The 26,883-nt window shown below is 36.0% G+C and overlaps 1 protein-coding gene across 2 annotated transcripts in view; it reads right to left on the bottom strand.

Annotated features, from left to right (window-relative positions):
* Window positions 1-316: 316 nt before the first annotated feature.
* LOC123549897 (genetic suppressor element 1-like) overlaps window positions 317-26,883 on the bottom strand; it is a 137,401-nt gene continuing 110,834 nt past the window's right edge. Inside the window, exons 4-15 of one of the 2 annotated variants that reach the window (XM_053546497.1) lie at window positions 26,222-26,391; window positions 25,777-25,910; window positions 24,448-24,663; window positions 20,237-20,446; window positions 17,752-18,008; window positions 15,356-15,534; window positions 14,224-14,995; window positions 13,272-13,478; window positions 12,563-12,937; window positions 10,177-10,305; window positions 9,467-9,585; window positions 317-6,193 (exon numbers count right to left, since the gene is read on the bottom strand). In XM_053546497.1, the coding sequence (XP_053402472.1) occupies window positions 6,098-6,193; window positions 9,467-9,585; window positions 10,177-10,305; window positions 12,563-12,937; window positions 13,272-13,478; window positions 14,224-14,995; window positions 15,356-15,534; window positions 17,752-18,008; window positions 20,237-20,446; window positions 24,448-24,663; window positions 25,777-25,910; window positions 26,222-26,391 (2,864 nt within the window). In that variant the 3' untranslated portion in view covers window positions 317-6,097. The remainder of the gene's footprint in view (window positions 6,194-9,466; window positions 9,586-10,176; window positions 10,306-12,562; window positions 12,938-13,271; window positions 13,479-14,223; window positions 14,996-15,355; window positions 15,535-17,751; window positions 18,009-20,236; window positions 20,447-24,447; window positions 24,664-25,776; window positions 25,911-26,221; window positions 26,392-26,883) is intronic. The other variant, XM_053546498.1, reaches the window with a different exon arrangement.

Here is a 26,883-nt window from a genome sequence, read left to right as displayed (position 1 = left end):
TTCGTTAGTACACAAGTCCAATCCGTCTTTTTCCGTAGGAATTCCTTTTCTATATTTAACTTCAGAATTTATCATTCTTTACCTTACACCCCTATATTAAGGGTGTAATATAGATGGTGCTGTGGTTGGAAAATGGGTTTCCCCAGACTGTCAATTTGCAGAAATTGTCACACTGGATTCCCAGGCTACCTATGGCCATGAGATGACCTTACTTTTTCTTGGAGCCAACAAATTGACTGATCAAAAGGTCAAGGCTTCTTCCTTGACTGACATTCATGAAACTTGTGGAATGATAAAACAAGATGAAAAACATGTATGACGGTAATAACTTTTAATTGATTTATCTTTAAAACATTAGCAAGTCAGAACCGAGCACACATTACACCTACGGTATCATAAATATATCAGCACATAACTAAACAAAAACATTGTAAAATATCTACTCTTTAAAAGTTGTTCATAGTAAGCAAAATTAACAATGCAAAAAATTACATTCACATATGCATGTGCTTTATGAAAAGCTGAAGGAACTTACACACTAAATTTCATGAAATTGATCAAATCTAAACCCTGCTGAAGTTAACATCATAGGGACTACATACACTGTATTTAGTTACACTGACCAAAGTGTATAACAAGTAACACTGACCACTTTGTATGATGGCTGCTAGAGTTAGCGTCATAGAAACTCTTGCACTAAATTTCACGAAACTACAAATTCCCTGCTAAGTTAGCATAATAGGGACTACTTGCACAAAATCTAGTTAAACTGGACAAAATTCAGAATTCCCCCATAAAAAAGCATCATAAGGAAATCGAATGCTTAAACTCAACAACAGGACAGGAACATTTTGCATGTAAGCACCGGAAACTGTAAACAAAGAAATACTGCAGAATGGTTAATTTGAAACAACATGCTTTAAATATATAACCGGGTACCAGCCATTAATTCAATATATAACCGGGTACCAGCCAATAATTCAATATATAACCAGGTACAGGTACCAGTCATTAATTCAATATATAACCAGGTACCAGTCATTAATTCAATATATACCCAGGTACCAGTCATTAATTCTTAACAATGCAAATAAGCTAATTACTAAATTGCAAACTAAAACCGAAGCAAAGATTTACCCACTACAGTAAGAAAATTTATTGAGATAAGAACCTGAAGTTTAGATGTACCGATAATGTACAATACATATTTTCTAAATACATTTCAGTAAATTTGTATTGAATTTACTGACATAAAACTGGGCAACAACTTTATTTATGCAACTGACAAATATTCTAATAAATTTCTAAATCAGCACACTATTACCATACAAAACGATACGGTGTTTTTTACAATATTTTCATAACCTCAATCACATATCTCATTTGTGCAGCACATTTTAAATAAATGCATTATGGGCCTTTAATGAAATGCAAATTCAATATATCACTGACATAAAAGGGAAAGATGAATTCTTACATCTTCAACACCAAGAGAAAAAGTTTAATCCACTCACACTGAATTTAGGGAATGTAGAAATTACACATGCTTGATGACATATATACGATACATTTAAATCTTGATTAAAGAGAAAAAAAAACTCCCAACAAAAAACATTTCTTTACAGTTTCTAAGCTTAGTATTAGTTAAGGGAACAAGTACACAAACAGTGCCACCACAATAAGAAAGGTATATAATACATTTATAGATTTAAGTCTTACTTCATTTTTCCTGACCTCCCTGAAAGTATTAGACCCCTTTTTTCAGAAATCAGTTTGTACAATACTGGGTTAATGCCATTATTCCACAGTTTCAGTTGTCTGTCGACCTATAACCTATGGCCCTGGATCTCTACTAGTACTGACCTGACAAGTTGCTGACATCTTCACCATATAAAGCAAGAAATGACCTGAGAAGTAGCCGACAACTTCACCACATGAAGCAAGCGGCTCTACATACTTAACTCACTGGGAAGGCAACAGACAAAAGCTATAATCTGCGTGTTATTGTTTGTTTTGGGTTTAACACCATTTTTCAACAGTATTTCAGTTATGGCGGACAGTTAACCAAACCACTGTTCCTTGAGTCTGTACCAGTACAAACCTGTTCTCTGCAAGTAACTGCCAACTTCCTCACACAAATAAGAGGTGGAGGACAAATGATTTCAGACACAATGTCTTTTATCAAATCGTCACGGAGAACATACGCCCCACCCAGGAATTGAATTCACGACTGTGCAATCCGTATACATCTTCACTCTCCCTACTGAGCTAAGCGGGTGCTTTAATTAAAATAGTTTTAACACTTTGTAATTAATTCCTATCGTTTCATAAACAACTTCTGAATGTGTATATGCATAGAAAGAATGCTTTATAAACGTGGTACAGTGGAACAACACTGGCTTGAGCCTGTACTCGCATGAACAATCCATGTAATGCCAGGCCGATTTCATTTTCTTTTCTATTTTTGGGTTATTCAAAAACCTCGATAACTCGAGCATTTAGCTCTTCCATTTGCGACCTCGTACAGGTGATGTTCTACTGTTAAACATTAAGCAACTTACAAGTTCTGGGGATTTTTCTTAGACACATTTAAGAAAATATACAACTGTTACTACAATAAGGGAAAGACCCTCCCATTGGCCACTTTATTACCAATTAGGGTTTTTTTCCATTAAAATTATACAATTCAGTGAAGTTGCACAAATTACAAAAATAAAAATGTAAGCTGCCGCAAATATATATTATATTGAACGCATTATGAAAGTTCAAATTAACAAGCTGAACAGAAAATAATGCCACTTAAATTAATGATATGCTATGTAAAATGACAAAAATCTACTTGCCAATTCAAATAGGCAGAAGTACTGGAATAAGCCATAGTGAAATGTGAGAGCAAGAAAAATACATGTTTGACATCAAGATAGAATGAACAATCAACGACACATAAAAATAAGCTGCACATGTAAAATTATTTTATTTCCAAATCAGAAAATGTTATAAAAGTTATATAGAATTCTAAAAAGTTTGCCAGAGTGCCTTTTTATAAAAATATACAAACAAAGATACCAACTGGATATAAAGTAAATGCCCCTTTTACAAAATAAAATAAATTTGATTCCGACAAAAAAATTAACCAGCTTTGATCGTATGGTTTCCATCTAAAAAAATTGTTGATAAAGTAGTAAATAACATTACTCCATCTCCCCTAATATAAAAGTGTCCTTAACAAAATTTTATTGACAATATAGGACATAAAATTCTTTACTGGTAAAACAATGCTGAAAAACTACATGTGTATGTATGATCAGACCTGTATTATAAGACCACGCAAAAAATAGGTCTTTATTTGTAATTTGTAGGCCTTCATTCACAAGTTAAAGTATACTGGAGGTCTCTTATGGGAAATGAAATCAGCAGTCATTATGGTCAGTATTATAATTCACAAATGGTCTTTAACACAGGTCTGACTAAACTTGATCATGTGCTATTTCACAGTTTTATTTAGAAACATTAAGGTATAAACCAATCAAATTTAAATGCATCAAATTGTTTTCATTTTCTTCCCTATTCATTCTAACCTTATCGAACTATGTGTCTCCATCTATAATAAAGCTGTAGAGAGAACATCCTCAATGCATAGAATACAGTTAGTGAAGAGATAAACCTGCTGTATGAAGACAGTGTCTTTAAATTACAGATGAAATCCTAATGTAGGGAGATTTCCATGTTCTAGTAAACAATGTTCAATGTTATATTGAGAATAATTACTTACAAAAGAAGGCAGTACACTTCTTAAACTATCTACATAATTTGTTTATGCAGATTACCAGTATCCTCAATATAGAGAAAATCTGTGAAAAATTAAAACTCATCTGTCATGTAGTGAATGATAGCTATATGCATAAAATCTGTGAAGAAATAAATATCCTCGATAAAAAAAAAAAAATTGTGAAAACCATCTGTGATGCAGCAGATGACAAGTAGGGAATGCAGCAAATGGTATGCAAGAAATATTGGCATGAATGCAGCAGATGGCATGTATGGAATATGTGATGCAGCAAACGGCATATAAGAAATATTGGTATGTGATGCAACATACAGCGAAATTGTTATGCAGCAGACAACATGTAGGAAACGGACATGCTGCAAAGGAATAGCTAACTGTGGAGATTAAAACAGCACAGGCTAGAAAGATATTATTAGTTCCTGCCCTTAATAATTTTACGCCTCAATTTATACAATAGAACCATCCTATCATCAACAGCTTGTGTACATGTCACCTTGACCTTTGTTCAATCTCAACGTTTCAATTTCATCAACACTGTCATATTTACTACTGTGTGCTATTTTTGGAACCTTCTTCCAAAATTCATCTTTTAGTCAACTTAACTTTAATTAATAAAACCTTTATAACTTGAGATTTAACTGTGTTTGTTTTTTCTCCTTCTGAGTATTTACTTTATTCTTGACTCCACAACCCCTAGACTACAATAACAGCAACTTCGAATAACAAATTAAAAACATCAGACAGTAATACTTGTTTCCTAGCAACAGATATAAGACAGGTTGAGATTTCAAGACTGTACATGTTCACCTATATGCTGACAACCCCCTTTTGTAGTACGGGTAATAAAGATCATAAATGTTCTATGGGCAGAAAAATCACTATGCATACTTCTTAGCATCTCCTGAAAACTGTCCGAAATTTTTGAAGTTGCTTCTTACACATAAATCTTCATGTTTAAATCTTCAGGCACAAGATTTACAAGTAAATTTTGAACATGTAAGGCTAAATTGTGTGAAAACCGCAATGCTCGAAATTTTTACACCTCTTAAACACATCATGAAATAATGAAATTTAACATATATGCATACACATACAAGTATGAAATCTCAAGTGTGTTTATGTAACAGTGTATCACAACACAGATAATGCTAGTACAATCAGCCTTCTGAAAGACATGGTGACACTAGCATATAACATTAATAAGCATATTTATACATCTATTTATAGTAACATTTAACATACTGTTTCCTTGGCATGAAACTACTGTCCCTGTCACTTAATCCACTGTTTGAATTACTAATTCTACAACAGCATTATCTAAATGATTAATCCTAATTTTTTCAGGGAAAAAATAGTAACAGTTTAAACGTCTTGAAACTTTTTCGAACTTTGAATGTTTCTTAAGAATTTTTTTTTAGAAAGTTGTATAACGATGGTCTCTGAAAATTTGGAGCAAATTTTTCTTGAAGTTTTGCAGTATTTGATACCATTATACAGCAATGTATGATATTTCTGAAGTTTTATTTTGATCTGACAAATGTTGTGAAAATTACATTTTTTTTAATTTTAGCAATCCGAAATGGGTGAAAATAACACTGGATCCTTTGACAATAAATTAAAAACTCCACAATTTCTTTTTTAAATTTCCATCCTTTAGTTCCTCAGAATGATTAAAATTACTAATACATGTATCATCATACAGTATCTAGGAAAACAAAAGAATAAAATGCTATCAGTGACACAAACTTTACAGTTACAACAGTTTAATGCCAAGGACATAAATATTAGGACATAATAAAGAACATCCAATAAAAAAATGTTATTCCAAGTGTATACATATGAAAACCTTGAACAATAGTTTGTGCTCAGCACTCAATTTTTCTCCACTATATAATGACTAAATAAAACATAAAATCTGAAAATCCTTTAAAAGGACAAGCTACAATATTTCAGTCTGTCACTCTATCCTCGTATTCAAAGCTCATTATACATATGCAACACATACTACAAAATTCTGTCTGAGGAAAGGATCAGAATAATTTGTTCAATAGAAAATAGTTCCAGACAGTTTCATCTGTCAGCATACACCTGAAGATCTGCATCTGAGTTAACTGTTATATACATTTCGCAGGCTGTAGTCTTAGCAACTGATGTTTTGATGAGTTTCCTCATCTGTGCTTTTCAAACATCTTGTAACCAAAATGTTTAAACCTCAATTTGAATTTCTTGATTAATAAGTGCAATATTTCAAATGAATTTCTTAAATTGGTAATTTGGGGACAATAACATGAATCTTGAATGTTCCGACCCTCATTTGAGTTTCTTGATAGATGATTTTAGTACATCCACACGTTCCTGATTGTAACATCTCAGTTCTTCAAGTTGCCGTTTATTCCTCAGTAGCTCCTGGAAAGAAAGACATTCAACTGTTAATATCTGCCTGGTTATATATTTGGCATGTTCAAAATAATTTTTAGCATCATTAACTGTTTGATCTGTCTTTTCCGTAAATTTTTTTTTTTTTTTTTAAATTTCTTTTAAAATCTATGAAAACACCACTGACATTATACATCATTCGCTCCAAGGGTGGTACCAGTAATAGGAACTTTCTGAATTTATATTTCAGCCATTTGAAAACCAGTATTTTTTTTTTAATTAAATTATAGTTCTGTTTTCTGGCAGACTGTTATGAAATTTTCTGGATATCTTATTTTGCATAAAAAATATATATCCGTGCAAAAATTTTGTAAAATTTTACAACAAAAAAACAACATTAATTTTTGTCAGATTGTTACAACATAAGATATATCGTAGGACATTTGGTTACATTGTTTTAAATGAAATGCATGACTTTCTGGTTAACAGATATTTTACATTCATGATCAGCTGATGGTAAAACACATATGCCCCCTTATGACAGTCTATTGGAGGTAAAATATGGCATGAAACTTCCTTCTAACATTCGCCTACTGACCAAAAAACTGGAGTCGTCTACTGATTACCGTAAGCCCAAGTGTAGTATACGTTTGTCCGAGCACGCACCAGGGATAGATATTCCTGTCTAGCATGCATTAAAGTGATGTCACATAGTACTGGCACTATTATGACATCATATACTATAAATATAATGCCAGAAGAACCCAGATCTATTTGTCACCATGATCTATTTTGAATGTGATAGGCAAGTAAATGATCTAGTATCTGTGCCTGTGTAAGACGGCTTTTTTCCCAACCCTCAGGACACCTTGGATAAACAAGAGGACCATGATGGTCCTGAATCGCTCACCTCTTCCCACATGACCCTGTTTTGAGTATGACGTCGTTTTTTCTATTATTTGACATAGTGACCTAGTTTCTGAGCTCATGTGACCCAGTTTTGAACTTGACCTAGATATTATCAAGATAAAAATTCTGACCAATTTTCATGAAGATCCATTGAAAAATATGGTCTCTAGAGAGGTCACAAGGTTTTTCTATTATTTGACATAGTGACCTAGTTTTCGAAGGTACGTGACCCTGTTTTGAATTTTACCTAGATATCATCAAGGTGAACATTCTCACTAATTTTCATGAAGATCTCATGAAAAATATGGCCTCTAGAGAGGTCACAAGGTTTTTCTATTTTTATACCTACTGGCCTAGTTTTTGACCTCACGTGACCCAGTTTCGAACAGGACCTAGATATCATCAAGGTGAACACTCAGATCAATTTTCATGAAGATCCATTGAAAAATATGGCCTCTAGAGAGGTCAAAAGATTTTTCTAATTCTAGACCTACTGACCTAGTTTTTGACTGCAGTTGACCCAGTTTCAAACTTGACCTAGATATCATCAAGGTGAACACTCAGACCAACTTTCATACAGATCCCATGAAAAGTATGGCCTCTAGAGAGGTCACAAGGTTTTTTATTATTTGACCTACTGACCTAGTTTTTTAAGGCACATGACCCAGTTTCAAACTTGACCTAGATATCATCAAGGTGAACATTCTGACCAATTTTCATGAAGATCCATTCAAGGGTATGGCCTCTAGAGAGGTCACAAGGTTCTTCTATTTTAAGATATACTGACCTAGTTTTTGATCGCAGTTGACCCAGTTTCAAACCTGACCTATATATAATCAAGATAAACATTCAGACCAACTTTCATACAGATCCCATGAAAAATATGGCCTCTAGAGAGGTCACAACGTTTTTTCATTATTTGACCTACTGACCTACTTTTTGATGGCACGTGACCCACTTTCAAACCTGACCTAGATATCATCAAGATGAACATTCTGACAAATTTTTATGGAGATCCATTCACAAGAATGGCCTCTAGAGAGGTCACAAGGTTTTTCTATTTTTAGACCTACTGACCTAGTTTTTGACCGCACATGACCCTGTTTCAAACTTGACCTAGATATCATCAAGTTTAACATTCAGACCAACTTTCATACAGATCCCATGAAAAATATGGCCTTTAGAGAGGTCACAAGGTTTTTCTATTATTTGACCTACTGACCTAGTTTTTGATGGCATGTGACCCACTTTCGAACTTGACCTAGATATCATCAAGATGAACATCCAGACCAACTTTCATACAGATCCCATGAAAAATATGGCCTCTAGAGAGGTCAAAAGGTTTTTCTATTTTTAGATCTTCTGACCTAGTTTTTGACCGCACGTGACCCACTTTCAAACTTGACCTAGATATCATCAAGATGAACATTCAGACCAACTTTCATACAGATCCCATGAAAAATATGGCCTCTAGAGAGGTCACAAGGTTTTTCTATTATTTGACCTACTGACCTAGTTTTTGATGGCACATGACCCAGTTTCGAACCTGACCTAGATATCATCAAGGTGAATGTTCTGACCAATTTTCATGAAGACCTTGTGAAATATATGGCCTCTAGAGAGGTCACAAGGTTTTTCTATTTTTAGACCTACTGACCTAGTTTTTGATGGCACGTGACCCAGTTTCGAACTTGATCTAGATATCATCAAGGTGAACACTCTGACCAATTTTCATTAAGATCTTGTGAAATATATGGCCTCTAGAGAGGTCAAAAGGTTTTTCTATTTTTAGACCTACTGACCTAGTTTTTGATGGCACGTGACCCAGTTTCGAACTCGACCTAGATATCATCAAGATGAACATTCTGACCAACTTTCATAAAGATCCCACAAAAAATGTGACCTCTAGAGTGGTCACAAGCAAAAGTTTACGGACGCACGCACGGACGACGGACGCTGCGCGATCACAAAAGCTCACCTTGTCACTTTGTGACAGGTGAGCTAAAAACCTGACTAAAGCTCGGTTTTTCGTTCCACGCTGTCCCTCGGGTAGGGAAAAACTCGTGTTACACAGACAGGCATGTAAGATCCTGATATTCTCCAGTTCCTAAATGACTGACCAACCAATGTAAGACGGGAGCATGATAAAAAGCATAGCATTCATGGTAAAATGATAATTACAAGTAAAGCTATAGTTAAATATCACACATAAGATCTATGAGATAAACAATATATCAAGTCGTAAGTTAAAGGGTTTAATAGTAAGTACCGAATCTATGAGTTAATGGGTTAAAAATACATACTGTATTATAAGCTTATGTTAAAAATCAAGATTTCGTAGTAAAGAAATATGTTTCAAAATTGAGAGTTGATGGGTTAAATAATATGTATTACATTTCCATAGTTTACCTCCATTCTCTGGCTGAGCTGTGCTGCTGCAGTATTAAGCTTGGCATTCTCTTCACGTAACTTACGGTTTCTATCGAGTAATACCTGCCGTTCTAACTTCTCTCCTAAATAACAACAGTTTATACTAATTTATTTTAGGTTGATTGTGAAACAAGTTCTATAAGTAACATTAATCACTCTCGACACCTCATTCCTGATGGAATCCATCGCCACGAGGGTTTGAGAGAAGAGGCCAGTTTCCCTTTTTTTATGCTCAGCGCCAAGCAAGTAAGCTACTGGTACCATTTTTCACGTCTTTGGTATGATGCGGCCAGGGATCGAACCCATGACCTTTCACACTCGAAGCAAACGCTCTACCACTAGGCTATCAAGGTGGTTAACAATAAACTCCAGCAATTACAACCAGTTAAGTATTCATCAATCAGTAATAGTCTAAGACAGCTATAAAAAGCTTTTTCGTTTCATTGGGTGCTGAACATTCTAGCAGATTTTACTGATAAAAGTAAGTATGTGGTTGACATGACTAAGAAATATTCAGATGTGCTATTTAAATCAGCATATGATACAACATAACAGGTACCCAGCTTAAAGTACTTGACTCTAGTCATAGTCTCTAAAGTTCCCTCCCTTGGACATTGATAGTCCATGCAGTTAAACTTGATAAATAAAAGAAACAAATATATTTCTTAACTTACCCTGATGATATTTCTGGTAAGTTTCCATGATGCCATCAACACCAGGCCATGCTTCCAGACTCATCGGTTGCCATGGTAACATATGCATGGACTTTGTTGGAGACAGATCAGTTATTTTCTGACTTTCACCTGTTGAAATAAAATTATTACTCATCATTTTGGTCAATTATCAAACATGCAAGTTACTATTAACAACTGAATGTAGACAAAATTGACCTTATCATTACTTACATATAATTAAACTGTTCATCAACATTTCATAAAGATACCAGAAAAGAATAATGTAAAAATATAAGCAATTTGATGGTCATGACTAAAATTGCTTTCTTGCAAAATACAATGCATTTAAAATTAGTACTAACACTGCATGTGTGAAGATTTATGTCTAAATATCATTATTTCATAAAATAACAGAAACATGTAAATTATCAAGAATTATAATAAACAGAAGAAAGCCTTATCTAAAATCCTACTGTCAACATTTTACACCATGATTATCATGATAAAAAGGTGTATCTACAAATCACATTACACATGCATTTTATTTTTTACAAAAACTTTCAAAGCTCTTTTAATCACACTGTTTTCACTTTTAATTTATAATAACTACACAATTTAATAGTTGGAGCTAAATCTGGAGGTGCCAGAGCTCCTTTCAGAAATAAAACAAGAGGGCCATGAAGGCCCTGTATCGCTCACCTGACCTATTGACCTAAAGATCATCAAGATTAACGTTCTGACCAAGTTTCATCAAGATATGTTCATAAATATGGCCTCTACAGTGTTAACTAGCTTTTCTTTTGATTTGACCCCGTGACCTAGTTTTTGACCCAACATGACCCAGATTCAAACTTGACCTAAAGATCATCAAGTGTAAAATTCTAAGTTTCATGAAGATACAGTCATAAATATGGCCTCTAGAGTGTTAACAAGCTTTTCCTTTGATTTGCCCCCATGACCTAATTCTTGACCCAACATGACCCAGATTCGAACTTGACCTAAAGATCATCAAGTTTAATATTCTGACTAAGTTTCATGAAGAGATAGTCATAAATGTGGGCTCTACAGTGTTAACAAGCTTTTCCTTTGATTTAACCTAGTGACCTAGTTTTTGACCGAAGCTGACCCAGGTTTAAACTTGACCTAAAGAGCATCAAGATAAACATTCTGACCAAGTTTCATTAAGATATGGTCATAAATGTGGCCTCTACAGTGTTAACTAGCTTTTCCTTTAATTTGACCTGGTGACCTAGTTTTTAATCCTACATGACCCAGATTCAAACTGGACCTTAAGATCATCAATATTAACATTCTGACCAAGTTTCATGAAGATATAGTCATAAATGCGGCATCTTCAGTGTTAACAAGCTTTTCCTTTGATTTGACCTGGTGACCTAGTTTTTGACCCCTGATGACCCAATATCAAACTCGTCCAAGACTTTTTTAAGGATAACATTCTGACTAAGTTTCATAAAGATTGGTCCAAAATTGTGACCTCTAGAGTGTTAACAAGCTTTTCCTTTGATTTGACCTGTTGACCTAGTTTTTGACCCCAGATGACCCAATATCGAACTCATCCAAGATTTTATGATGGGTAACATTCTGACCAAGTTTCATTAAGATTGGGCCAAAAATGTGACCTCTAGAGTGTTAACAAGCTTTTCCTTTGATTTGACCTGGTGACCTAGTTTTTGACCCAAGATGACCCAATATCGAACTCGTCGAAGACTTTATGGAGGGTAACATTCTGACCAAGTTTCATTAAGATTCGGTCAAAATTGTGACCTCTAGAGTGTTTACAAGCTTTTCCTTTGATTTGACCTGGTGACCTAGTTTTTGAACCCAGATGACCCAATATCGAACTCGTCCAAGATTTTATGGAGGGTAACATTCTGACCAAGTTTCATTAAGATTGGGCCAAAAATGTGACCTCTAGAGTGTTAACAGTCAAATTGTTGACGACGGACAGACGGACGGACGACGACAGACACAGGGTGATCACTAAAGCTCACCTTTGAGCACTTCGTGCTCAGGTGAGCTAAAAAATCTGTTATTTCAATCTCCATGCAGTGGTCTCCCCTTACAGTAAAGAGACCTCTTCCAACACAAATATTTCTATCCAAACTTTTTTCATCATTTGATATTAGATTTTAGTTACTTAATCAGTGTTGCATATTCTTTAGAGATCTGGGGCTAAAATGGATTTAAATATAAACTGAAAAATTTTTTAAAAAATATTTGAATTTCTTTTCAATGGTCATGTGACTTTCACAGTCAATGATATTTGTAACAGCCGTGATTAATGTAGCAACGGGGGAGATTATCACTGATGGAAGTTTGCTATTCTATGTAGACACACTGAACCTATAACTGAAAACAATCATACCTGACAATCTTTTCATCTCCTTTTGTCTTGTTGTTTGTAAAACAGATTCATGGAATTCCTGCACGAAACTTTTTCCGAACATGTTCGGCCGTTTCAAATTCACTGCACTGGAATCTGATTTACTTCTTTCCAAGCTGTCGAGAGAAGGTGATGACGTGCTTTTCCCTAATCTATTAGTATTTGTGTCTCTGTGAAAAAGGTTCAATTTACGGTCCGGCAAAAAATCTGAGTCTATTTGAGATGGACTGAACACATCGTCTTCAAGTTTACGTTTAACACCAGTTTTCAGACTATGATTATCGACACAAATCGGAACGTCTACATTCAGTCGCCTCTTTTTCTCTTCATCGCAAGCCTTCTTAATGACATCATGAACTGAAAATTTTGAAATACAAATTCAAATACACAAAGCATCAGTGAAGTTTCTTTGCAAATTTGTCTTTGTGTTTTCTTTTTTTTTATTTTCAAATACTGTGTAATCATTACATAAACTAATATTTGTGAGGAAATGTCTTCTTTTACTTTGTATTTGTGTCAATCTACAAGCATAAATCTTATCTTCCATTTTTTGCAACTACAAAGTCATGTTTCCACTAAACAGCTATTTTGTTAACAAATGTTTAACTCAATGATTCTATTTTGTAATGTAACACAGGCTTTATGTACGACTTCAGGGTAGCGTAATGCACAACAATTGCAGCAGAGTTACCTTTCTTTGTATCATGAGGAACAGGTTCTAGATGTAAGTGCTGAGACAGAAATTGACATTTCAGTTTATAGTCTGGTTCCATGCACAGATCTTCAGGTCTGTATTGTGACTTCAGTGGTGTAGGGGGTCCAGACTCGACAGACACCGGGCTCACGCTTCGCTCCTTCATTCTCCGTCGCCTCTTTCTAAATTTCTCAAAATCTGCATCTGTAAACAGTAACACATAACTTTATACATTTATACAACATTTACGATATGAAAAACAAATGAACAAAGCACTAACATGTTTTCCTGCAATGAAGTGTAATTTATATTTTCTTTTCAAAAATCTGTTTTATTTACATGTTAACACCACAGCACTTCTGTCAAGAAATTCTGTAGAAACAAATGTTTTGTGTCATGATGCTTCTGTTGGACATCATACAGAGTAACACAGGAAGGCTAACATTTACTTGGAGTACAGAGATTATTTTACTAAGAAAGTGATCTAGTTGGAATGAAATGCTCTTTTTTTGTAAGGCAGTATTTTTTCTTCAGATGTGTTGTTAACAAATGTTTAACTGATTTAAAACCATTATCTTCTTTGAAAGCAAACCATACCTGAAACATTCAAGTTTTTATAATAACAGTAAGGTAGTGGATTAATAATGATTACTGACAATTTGTGTGTCTTCTTTGTATGCAAATTATGAATGCTTCAGACTAACAGAAAATTATTTTTCATAACAACCAGGGTATGCCGACATTGCACACTGAGAAACGTAACTGAACGGAGAATGCTAAATGTCATTACAGGTTTATTACCAGCTGCAATGCTTCTGTAAACTATTATCATACTCTGCCTTACAAAGTACACTGAGTAAGACTGACAGATTGACTTTTTTCCCCAAGTACGTTTCAAGAATATTTTTGCCTAAAGTGGCATCAATATGGATCAATAATTATGAAGTACCTTTTTTATTTGAAAAAGTTGTCAGTCCAAGTTCTGAGAGGAGCTTGATCTTTTTTGGCGACGTGTCTAGTTTAAGTGGTGGACCTGAAGAAATTAGGAGTTGCTTTTCTTGACTGTCCTCTTCATTACTTAAGTCACATTCACTATCACTACAACACGTCTTATCTCGAGATTCATTTTTCCGTTTTTCGTCAAGATCGAGTTTACTAACGCAATTCTGAGATTCATGTCCTGAAGACTTAGAGTAGTCTGTCCCGACAACTTGATCACTTCTGTGTAAACCTGACTGAATTAACGAAGTGTTATATGACGGGACATTTAATGGTGTCGAGTATGCAGAGTGTGGAATACTATATGACGCATCCCTGTTGACTGAACGCGATAAAATCTGAGCATCAGATTCCATTTTTGAAATGTGATTCGCGAACGTCTGAAAGGCGCTAACAGAAGATCCAGTCTTGTGAGTCGTCTCCCTTGTATCTTTCTCGTACTTCGGATTTAAAAGATGCCTTTCATGGGAATGTTTCTTTTCCTCAGATTCCACTTTACAAACTGTAGAGTTTTCCCTGTCACGTCTATTGTGATTGTCGTACCCATTCATCATCTGGTTACTGTCAAATGGTCTAAACAGACCTGTATCGTTACTTTTACTGGAGCGTGACTGGGGATCTCCATGTGCCCTTGGGGAGACTAGTGGCGGAGGCCGAGGCTTCCCGCCCTCTCGCAACGGGTTGACAAGAGACATTCGTTTTTTATGTTCCTCTATGGAGCCCTGTTATAATGAAAAAAGATTTTAAAATGTTTGAAACCCAGTTCTAAAACATTATCACAACTGCTTACTTAATCAAAGTAGTGTTAAACTGTCTATTTTAAACCTTTTAAGATATCTATGAATAGCAAAATAATTTTCCTTAAAAACTTAGGCAACTTAAAGACATAACTGAGCTAACTTAGTGGGCTCTTGAATTATGTGAGAAGTTACTGACAGTGAACAATGACAATCAAAACATGATTGTCATTTATATCATCAATGCTGTTTTATTTATAACAGTTGTCTTTCTTGTAGACAATGACAGAGATGAAGTATTTTTAAATTTACAACAGCTAAAAGGGCTGGAGAAGATATACAAACCCTGTGTGAAGATTGTTGACTATGATTGCTAGGAAAACCATACTCTTCCTTTGGAATTTTCCTTTCATCTTTTCGACCGAGACCTGCCGTAGATGATGACGAAGATGTGACTCGTGGATATCTATCAGCAATCCCAAGACCTTTTGGTGTTCCTTGAATAATACTGCCAAATTTGGCAGCTGTAAGAAAACAGTAAAATCTGAATAGTTAAATATCTCTGGTATCATAGGAATTTTTCATAAGATTTTCGAACAACTCAACTGACGATATTAGCAGACTGAATTGCTGATTTTAATCCAATGGCAATATTTTATCCACATTTTTTAATGCATAATCAAATTTATTGTGACTCAGCAAATTGTTGGCGAAAAAAAATAGCCAGATACTCATGTATTACATTCAACTTCTATCACAAGACCTGTCAGATGACAGCTTGTTGGTTCCACCTAATAATAGCTTAGATACAAAAGCTTTAGCAACATTTTCTCACCTGAAAAAAAGAGTCATAATTTTGCAAAAATGTAAGCCAGAGTCATGAAACTTGCCATGTGAAGATAAAAAACAAGAGGGCCATGATGGCCCTATATCGCTCACCTGTTATCATTGCACTTGAGGACAAGAAGGTCCTCAGAAAAAGTATCTAAGTCCAAAGGACAGTAACAACAAAGGGAAGAAATTTAACCAAAACGAAAAAAAAAATCTTACAAGGTACAGATATGTCAAAATACACCTACAAATTGGAGGTACCATCCATGTTGTACCACAGAAAAGTGGTCTCGGTTTTTCCCTACGGCCAATAATAAAAAAGTTACTAAAAATAAGCTATTTATAGTAACGTAAAAGGGAAGTAATTAACAAAAAAAAAGTTATTGAAAGTGAAGAAAAGAAGGATCTGCCAAATAAATCTGTTGACATAAATGAAATTTCAGATCAGTATCTTCATTAGTTATGGAGATATACCCATTTTAATTTGAAATAAAGGGAGGTAATTTGACATAAAATCAGTCCATAGTTATCTACCCTGATTGGCTCAGTCCAACTAATGACAATAATGAAATTTCAAATAAGTACTATAAGTACTTACTGATATAAATGATATAAATCCATTTGGATTACAATCAGGGGAGGTAATCAGATATAAAATAACTCTGAACCTACGCTTGGATCTGATTTGTCATGGAATCCAAGAATTATTGTTGCTGAAGTTATTTTGGAAGTTTGTATCAAATAAAACCATAAATGAAGTCTCTATATGGCTGCAAAAGCCAAAATAGCCAATTCTGGACCTTTAAGGGGCCATAACTCTAGAACCCATGAAGAAATCTGGCCAGTTCAAGAAAAGAATCAAGATCTTGTGGTGATACAAGTTGTGTGCAAGTTTGGTTAAAATCGAATCATAAATGAAGCTGCTACTGTGCAGACAAGGTCAAAATAGCTAATTTTGGCCCTTTCAGGGGCCATAACTCTGGAACCCATAACAAAATCTGGCCAGTTCAAGAAAGGAACCAAGATCTTATGGTGATACAAGTTGTATGCCAGTTTGGTTAAAATCAAATCATAAATGAAGCTGCTATTGTGCAGACAAGGTCAAAATAGCTAATTTTGGCCCTTTCAGGGGCCATAACTCTGGAACCCATAATGGAATCTAGCCAGTTCAAGAAAGGAACCGAGATCTTATGGTGATACAAGTTGTGTGCAAGTTTGGTAAAAATCAAATCATAAATGAAGCTGCTATTGTGCAGACAAGGTCAAAATAGCTAATTTTGGCCCTTTCAGGGGCCATAACTCTGGAACCCATAATGGGATCTGGCCAGTTCAAGAAAGGAACCGAGATCTTATGGTGATACATGTTGTGTGCAAGTTTGGTTAAAATAAAATCATAAATGAAACCTCTATCGTGCAGACAAGAAATTGTGGACGGACGACGGACTAAGGGCGATCACAAAAGCTCACCCTGTCGCTACGTGACAGGTGAGCTAAAAATTTATTAACTTGATTGAATTGTTCACGAAAAAAATTCTTACATGCAAAAGATTCACATTTCTGTTAAACAGGAACAATATTTTGACAAATAAAAACTTGAGTTATGTAACTTGACCTGTAAGGTCATCTCCTGATACCAAGGACAGATGTGAAGTTTGAAAGCACCCGGTCTAGTTGTTTGTGAGGTCATCTCCTGATGCCTAAGAGTGAAGTTTGTAAGCATTTGGCCCCAAAGTTTTCAGAGAAACTTGCCTATGTACAGAAATTTATGCGACTAAGATGCATAATTTCAAGTGAAGGTGAGATTTTCTTGTAGATCTACTAGCAAATACTTGCATGTACAGACAAAGTTGAATTCTAGCCCTGTTGCAAGCTAACAAACAAAACTTTTAATAAAAACAGATATAACATACACAGAGAACTCTCAAGTGATTCTTTGCCCATGTCCTCATGCGATGGTAGTCTGTCCCTGTCTCTAGAGGGCAGCCTATCACGATCTTGACAAGCTAACCGGTCTCGGTCACGCTGTTTTTCAGCTTCTCTCTCTAGCGCCCTCTGTCTCTCCCGTTGTATAGCCATCTCTCGGTCCTTTTCTCGTTCCCGTTCACGCTCCCTCTCCTTTTCTCTTTCACGTTCCATTTCTCTCTGTTTTTCCTCTTCCATTCTTTGTCTGAAAGCAGAAAATGGGAGTACTTAATATATAGTGCAATCTCTGCAGATGGAATTTCTTGGACTATAATGCCAGACAAAATTTGTTTGCTATGCAGACATAGAAAAACTGGCAAATAAGGAAATAAAATATGTCTTTGTAAGACTGTACTATGAAATCATTTATATTTGTTAGCATAAAATACCATGGTTTATGCTAAATGGCAAATTCTGGGGGACCCATATCTGTGAATGTCAAAAGCTACTATTTTCACCCACATAATGGGCACTTGGCTATTAACTGATCTTAAATAAGCAATTAAATAAGCAGTTGCATATGCAATAATGTGTGCTTTAACCTTTAGCCTGCTGGTGGCAAGTGATTCTGCCTTTGCAACTAGTGCAGACCAAGATCAACCTGCTCTTCCATGCAAGCTGATCATGGTGTGCACTGTTTGCTATTTAGTCATAAAAAATTCGGTGAACACCTCTTCTAATAATAAATGGTACTGCCCAAACTGATAGACCAGTCCATTTTAGAAATTCAGCAGGGTGAAGGTTAAGACTCCATTTCTATCCATTCTTTCAAAGGCCATTTAATATATGTCCAGCTGTAGACTGCCAATCTGTCAGTATTAGATGGAAATCCAGACAATTATTCCCAATAACAATGCAATTATAGCTATAGCTTACGGCTCACATTTAATTCAGATTTGTGTACATATATCTACAAATACGGCTACAAATATAACGTACAGATATCACCTTAATGCCTGTTGGCTCAAGAGTGACCAAAAATGGGTTTCAGTTGCAAGGTCATAGTGACCTTGATGCCTCAAAATAAATGTTGTCATCTACTTAGCACATGCAGTCATATGTGAAAGCTAAACAAGAGGACCATGATGGTCCTGAATCGCTCACCTGTCCCCACATGACCCAGTTTTGAACTGAGTATGACGTCGTTTTTCTATTATATTGACATAGTGACCTAGTTTTTGAGCTCATGTGACCCTGTTTTGAACTTGATCTAGATATCATCAAGATAAAAATTCTCACCAATTTTCATGAAGATCTCATGAAAAATATGGCCTCTAGAGAGGTCACAAGGTTTTTCTATTTTTAGACCTACTGACCTAGGTTTTGACCGCACATGACCCAGTTTCGAACCTGACCTAGATATCATCAAGGTGAACATTCTGACCAATTTTCATGAAGATCCGTTGAAAAATATGGCCTATAGAGAGGTCAAAAGGTTTTTCTATTTTTAGAACTACTGACCTAATTTTTGATTGCATTTGACTCAGTTTCGAACTTGACCTAGATATCATCAAGATGAACATTCAGACTAACTTTCATACAGATCCCATGAAAAATATGGCCTCTAGAGAGGTCACAAGGTTTTTCTATTATTTGACCTAATGACCTAGTTTTTGATGGCACTTGACCCAGTTTCGAACTTGAACTAGATATCACCAAGGTGAACATTCTGACCAATTTTCATGAAGATCCATTGAAAAGTATGGCCTCTAGGGAGGTCACAAGGTTTTTCTATTTTTTGACCTACTGACCTAGTTTTTGACCGCACGTGACCCAGTTTCGAACTTGACCTAGATACCATCAAGGTGAACAATCTGACCAATTTTCATGAAGATTCATTGAAAAATATGGCCTCTAGAGAGGTCACAAGGTTTCTCTATTTTTAGACCTACTGACCCAGTTTTGGAACGAACGTGACCCAGTTTCGAACTTGACCTAGATATCATCAAGATGAACACCCTGATCAACTTTCATAAAGATCGCATGAAAAATGTGACCTCTAGAGTGGACACAAGCAAAAGTTTACGCACAGACGCACGCACGGATGACGCGCGATCACAAAAGCTCACCTTGTTCACTTTGTGACAGGTTAGCTAAAAAGTGGTCTTAATTTACAGCATGTCCTTATTCATAAGTTAAAAGAAAATGCAAATATTTAAACAGGAAAGAAACTGGCAGTCTAAAATTTAGAGACAGGAGGTCTACCTTCACAGGTGATCATTACCACAGGTTTGACTTGCCCTACTTAAGTATTTATGATACGGTGAAACAAATGACTGCTCAATCATTGGTGGCTCGAGCTTCTAAGTTCACTCAAGCAAATCACTTTTTCATTATACATGTATTTTCTATATTTAGTATGTTCAAAACAGTGGGTAACTTGAAAATTCTGCTTGTTGATCTTGAGCTACTGGTGTTTTGCTTTTGTTTTACCTCTCTGACAGCATAGATGGTGAGCGATGGTCTGACATCCTGCTCTGTTGTGAGAAAGGTGGAAACTGGGGCGGGAACAGGTCTGGCGGATATCTCCCTCCGGCTGCTAATAAAGGGTGTAGACTAGGGTGTGGCATCATTCCCTGGGGGTATGGCATGTATGGAGACTGCATCATTCTGTAACGCTCCAATAATAATGGGTCATCAAACCTGTTTAGCAGAAGAAAAAATTTAATCACTTGAATCAATAAATAAAATTTCTCAATCAACGTTTATATCAAATTAATTCCTGCATTAATCTTCATACCAAATTAATTTTTCCAATAATGTGCACACAAACACTCAAATCACGAATTTGTGTAGCCCCATTTACATTTTATTCTTGGAAAATTATACTAGCTTGCCTAAGACAGCTAGTATTACAGTAGGATTTTACTACAAGTTTCTGCCTTATTGTTAAGTCAAGGCCAGATGAATATTTATCAACACATCAAACAGTGCTCCTCAACAGCACAAACTAGAGCTATCACTGAAGGTGATGAATGTACACCCCGCATGCACTGACACAGTACACTGCAATTTGACGCACACAAGACTGCATAATTATGTGGACTGTATGTATCGTCATCTCAACACAAGAAGTTGATAACTGCATTGACTTAAAGGACTTATTCACTTTTTGCACTAAGGTGACAGTATATAGACTCTATGTATATAGTATAGTAAGAAAAAAGGAAGTCCCATAACTCTGCAGAATATTTTTCTGAAAGAACCTAACATGCACTTTGCACAAGTAAGGTTGGTACTGATCACTTGTGTGAAGTTTCATTAAATTGTGTGCAAAGGTTCGGGAGATTAGGCATGCACAAGATTGCATATGCAGACTATGTATATAGTATAGTAACAAAAAAGAAAGTCCCATAACTCTGCAAAATATTTATCTAAAAGAATGTAACATGCACCATGCACAACTAGGGTTGGTACTGATCACTTGCGTGAAGTTTCGTTAAATTGTGTGCAGGGGTTTGGGAGGTTAGGTGTGCACATGATTGCATATGCAGACTGTATGTATATAGTATATTAACAAAAAAGGAAGTCCCACAACTGTGCAGAATGTTTTTCTGAAAGAACCCAATATACACCATGCACAACTAGGGTTACTACTGATCACTTGTATTAAGTTTCATTAAATTGTGTGCATGGGTTCAGGAGATAAGGCACGCACAAGATTGCATAATGCAGACTCTATGTATATAGTATAGTAACAAAAAATTAAGTCTGGTTACTCTGCAATTTTTTTTTCAGAAAGAACTTAACATGCAACATGCACAACTACTGTTGTTACTGATCACTTGTATGAAGTTTCCTTAACTTGTGTCAAGGGGATGAGGAGACTTGGTGCACACAAGACTGTGTCTATGGACAGGCAGACAGACGGACAGACTGACAGACAACTGAAACCAGTATACTGCCCTTACAACTTTGTTGTTGGGGGGGTACAAATATCAACACTCTAACCTTATAGCATTAAACAAGAAGAACAGCCATGATAATAAAGTCTTTGTTCAGTTTTTTGCACTTTGTGAAAAAACAAAAATTACCGCAGTTCAGAACAATGGGATATACTGGACCTGGTTCAGAACTGGCTTAATTCATCACCATTAATAAGGCAGAAACTGAACACATCGTAAATGTGTCCTGATATATAACAGCTTACTGTAAAATGCATTATGTAGGGAATGGAACAAAAGGAAAAATAAAACCAAATTTTTCAGTAAAATTGTCAAACAAGAGGACCATGATGGTCCTGAATCGCTCACCTCTTCCCACATGACCCAGTTTTGAGTATGACGTCGTTTTTTCTATTATTTGACATAGAGTCCTTATTTTTGAGCTCATGTGACCCAGTTTTTAACTTGACCTAGATATTATCAAGATAAAAATTCTGACCAATTTTCATGAAGACCCATTGAAAAATATGGTCTCTAGAGAGGTCACAAGGTTTTTCTATTATTTGACCTATTGACCTAGTTTTTTAAGGCATGTGACCCAGTTTCAAACTTGACCTAGATATCATCAAGGTGAACATTCTGACCAATTTTCATGAAGATCCATTCAAGGGTATGGGCTCTAGAGAGGTCACAAGGTTTTTCTATTTCAAGACCTACTGGCCTAGTTTTTGATCGCAGTTGACCCAGTTTCAAACCTAACCTAGATATCATCAAGATAAACATTCAGACCAACTTTCATACAGATCCCATGAAAAATATGGCCTCTAGAGAGGTAACAACGTTTTTTCATTATTTGACCTACTGACCTACTTTTTGATGGCACGTGACCCACTTACGAACTTGACTTAGATATCATCAAGATGAACATTCTGACCAATTTTTATGGAGATCTATTCACAAGTATGGCCTCTAGAGAGGTCACATGGTTTTTCTATTTTTAGACCTACTGACCTAGTTTTTGACCGCACATGACCCTGTTTCGAACTTGACCTAGATATCATCAAGATGAACATTCAGACTACCTTTCATGAAGATCCATTGAAAAATATGGCCTTTAGAGAGGTCACAAGGTTTTTCTATTATTTGACCTACTGACCTAGTTTTTGATGGCACGTGACCCACTTTCGAACTTGACCTAGATATCATCAAGATGAACATTCAGACCAACTTTCATACAGATCCCATGGAAAATATGGCCTCTAGAGAGGTCACAAGGTTTTTTAATTATTTGACCTACTGACCTAGTTTTTGAAGGCACGTGACACACTTTCGAACTTGACTTAGATATCATAAAGTTGAACATTCTGACCAATTTTCATGAAGATTTCATGAAATATATGGCCTCTAGAGAGGTCACAAGGTTTTTCTATTTTTAGACCTACTGACCTAGTTTTTCACCGCACGTGACCCAGTTTCGAACTTGACCTAGATATCATCAATGTGAACGTTCTGACTAATTTTCATGAAGATCTTGTGAAATATATGACCTCTAGAGAGGTCACAAGGTTTTTCTATTTTTAGACCTCCTGACCTAGTTTTTGAAGGCACGTGACCCAGTTTCAAACTTGACCTAGATATCATCAAGATGAACATTCTGACCAATTTTCATGAAGATTTTGTGAAATATATGGCCTCTAGAGAGGTCACAAGGTTTTTCTATTTTGAGACCTACTGACCTAGTTTTTGATGCCACGTGACCCAGTTTCAAATTTGACCTAGATATCATCAAGGTGAACATTCTGACCAATTTTCATGAAGATCCATTGAAAATTATGGCCTCTAGAGAGGTCACAAGGTTTTTCTATTTTTAGACCTACTGACCTAGTTTTTGACGGCACGTGACCCAGTTTCGAACTTGACCTAGAATTTACCAAGATGAACACTCTGACCCATTTTCATAAAGATCCCATGAAAAATGTGACCTCTAGAGATGTCACAAGGAAAAGTTTACACACGCATCGACGCACGCACGGACGCACAGACGACGGACACCGCGCGATCACAAAAGCTCACCTTGTCACTTTGTGACAGGTGAGCTTAAAACTGAACCATGCCAGTATATCCCAAATACAGGACAGAAGTTGTATTTTACATTTACAACCAAGAAATGCCTGTTCTTTTAGATATGCATTTTGTATTAGAGACTATCAGAATTAATATGCATTTTGTCTTTGAGATTAACACAAAAAGAGAATACTCAGCTAGTTATTATGTTACAGCATACTCTTAACCTTTTCATACAAAGTGTGTAATTTCTCATTAACATTCAGCATTTTCTTTGACTGCAAAAATTTACAACAATCTACGCCTCGCAAACCATAATCTATTCAAATAAATGCAAAGTAATTTACACGATATTGTCCTAGAAAGCTTCCATACTTTAAGCAGACAAGCAGCACAGTAAAATTGTTACACCTGTGACAAAAAATTAATTTACTGTTGTTTTTCATTACAACTCTGAACAACTGGCTGTCACAATGGAGAATGAGAAACAATCTGTGGACCAAGTTTTGCCATTATCTTCACATAAAGAAAATTAATCTTTTCAATTTATCTATTTTTTGTTTTCCTCATATCAAATTAATTAATCTCTGTGAAAACTGAATGAATCAATATCTTTACATCTGTGAGGCTGCTGCTTTTGAAATGGAGTAATTCTGAAACACCATCTGCAGGAAAGACACTTTTACTTCCATTTACCTGAATGCTGGGTGTGGAAATGCATGGGGTGGTAAAAAGGCTGCAGGGTATGAATAAGCTGCTGCCGCGGCTGCGGCTGCATGGTCTAGGGCCAGCGAGGATGACATGGGCGGGCGCAAGTCGTCACCAGGTCTGTATGGCTGGAACCCTCGGGCTGGTGCCTCTTCTCTAGCAGACATAGGTGAAACAGCCCCAGGTGTTGAATGTGGTGTCAACCTGTAATGAAGAAATGAAAATAAATATTTTGTGGTTAACCAAACCTTTTCAGTCTATCATTTACTGAGAAATCACTGATATTTGTAGGAGGGAGGACAATTATTCGTGAATTTCATGGGTTAATCCACAAAATTAAATCTATATAAGTAAAATTCCTATTCATTTTACATTCAAACATAGAAATCCACAAATTCATATCCTCAAGAAACAGCCATCTTGGTAAAAATCATGAAATTTTGTGCCCAAAAAATTAAATGACTTTTCAGTACTAAATATAATAATTATGAAGTTAACTTATCCAGTATTCTTGGATTCTACTTGTTTTTCACAAGCTTCTGAAAACTAGGAATTATTCAGACATATTCCTTTGTCAAATCTGAAACATATCACCAAGGTAAATTAGGATCAAATTTGTGACTCTTCTACTCCAGCATACTGCATGATTAAAACTAAGACTAAATGATGGGGAGAGGGGGAAATAGGTGATCTGAATTTAAAAAGCTTGTACTGGTCTCAGGGACTGCTGCAACTTTTATACTGACAGAACTGTCGCTAAAATTTCATTCAGACCTTCCAAACTATTCCTAAAAATGATTCCTAATAGCTGTATATTTCTGTGTTCCTGGCTTAAAAACAGAAGCAGTTTTTTCTTGGCAAGTAAATAACAACAATCTAAAGGGGTCACAACAGCAAGTGTCTACAGATGATTGTTTTCTATCAAATATTTAATATAGATGAGACCATGTGCCTCAGCAAGGATCAAACTTTCAACTGTTTGACTGACTTTTTTTGGTGGCTTTAATGTTGCACCAACGCATCTGGTAACTTTCTAGCTTTTGATGGTAGAGGAAGACCCAATGTGCCACTCAGAACATTATTTCATGTATTGGCAGATAATTCGGAAGAACCGCCAACTTCCTTTCAACAAGCTGGATGGCTTGAAAGAAAAATTCTATGCCCCAGGCAAGGTTTGGAACCCAATGCAGTGAGGGGCAACTGATTCGAAGTCAGCAAATTTAACCACTGGGCAACAGAGGCCCCCTGCTTAATTGGTCAACATGTGCTCTCTATACTTATTCTTTATCCATATCTTCCTGAAAAAGTAAAATTTACCTTCGAGCAGACTGGGAAAGATTGTCCCTACTCGAGGCTCTGTCATCATCCCTTGAGGCAGAGGAGTGAGGCCTGTCCATCTTCCCTGATACTGACTCAAACATTGAGGAATTGCTGTGTAATCTTTCCAAGCTCTAAAATATAATAAAAGAAATTTTATAAAGTGAAAAACCATTTAATTTCAAAGTTTCTGCCATAATATATATTACCTGTAATGGATATTTCATGGGAACATGAAGCCATAGATTTCAAATTCTGAGGTAAGGTGCAATTAATAGTGACTTTTATTATTTGATAAAGATTTAATTTGCAACAAAAACAGTCCCCGACATTTTTTATGCTTTTATAGTAGTTCTTGTGTCAGTCTTTATATAACAAAAGTTTGAGAATTTGAAATCTACCTTATGTTAACAAATTATAAAAGAGCCCAAAACAATAAACTTACAGGTCTGTTATCACTGGCCAGTAGACTTGGATGAGACTGTGTTGGTGCTATGGTTACCACTGGAGGCGAGGTCAAGGTTGTAGACGTGCTATACATCAATGGTGGAGGCCCGCTCTTTGACGTTGTATCTCTTGGACTGGTAGAAGATGCTGTTTTTACAGGCCCTTCGTCTGTAATGTGAACCAAAATTAGTTTATGCTATTTCCTTTAACCCATACCATGCTGGACACGATTGATTCTGCCTTTGCGACCAGTGTAGATCATGATCAGCCTGCACATCCATGCAGTCTGATCATGATCTACACTGGTTGCTATTCAGTCAGTATCTTTTTGGTAAGCACCCCTTTTAACAGTTAATGGCACTGTCCAAATTGGAAGATGGACAAGTTCATTGCATAAATTTAGCATGGTAAAGGTTAAGCTCCATTATGGTAGGGATTTTTCTAGAGCAGAATAGCAGTGCGCAGCACCCTGCCCATTTTTAGCGCCGCCCTTCTGCCCAAAATCGCCGCCCTTTTGCCTTACTTCAGCACCCCTTTGCCCTTTTAGCACCGCCCCTTTGACCATTAATTAAGTATTTCTAAACGAACTGCCCATCAATCATCTGTCAAAATGATAGGGGGGAGCAGGTCCAGGGTAAAAAATGTACGAGTATCAACGGT

Source organism: Mercenaria mercenaria, chromosome 6, assembly GCF_021730395.1.
Source record: "Mercenaria mercenaria strain notata chromosome 6, MADL_Memer_1, whole genome shotgun sequence".
Classification (NCBI taxonomy): domain Eukaryota; kingdom Metazoa; phylum Mollusca; class Bivalvia; order Venerida; family Veneridae; genus Mercenaria; species Mercenaria mercenaria.
This window is presented reverse-complemented; position numbering and strand designations above follow the sequence as displayed.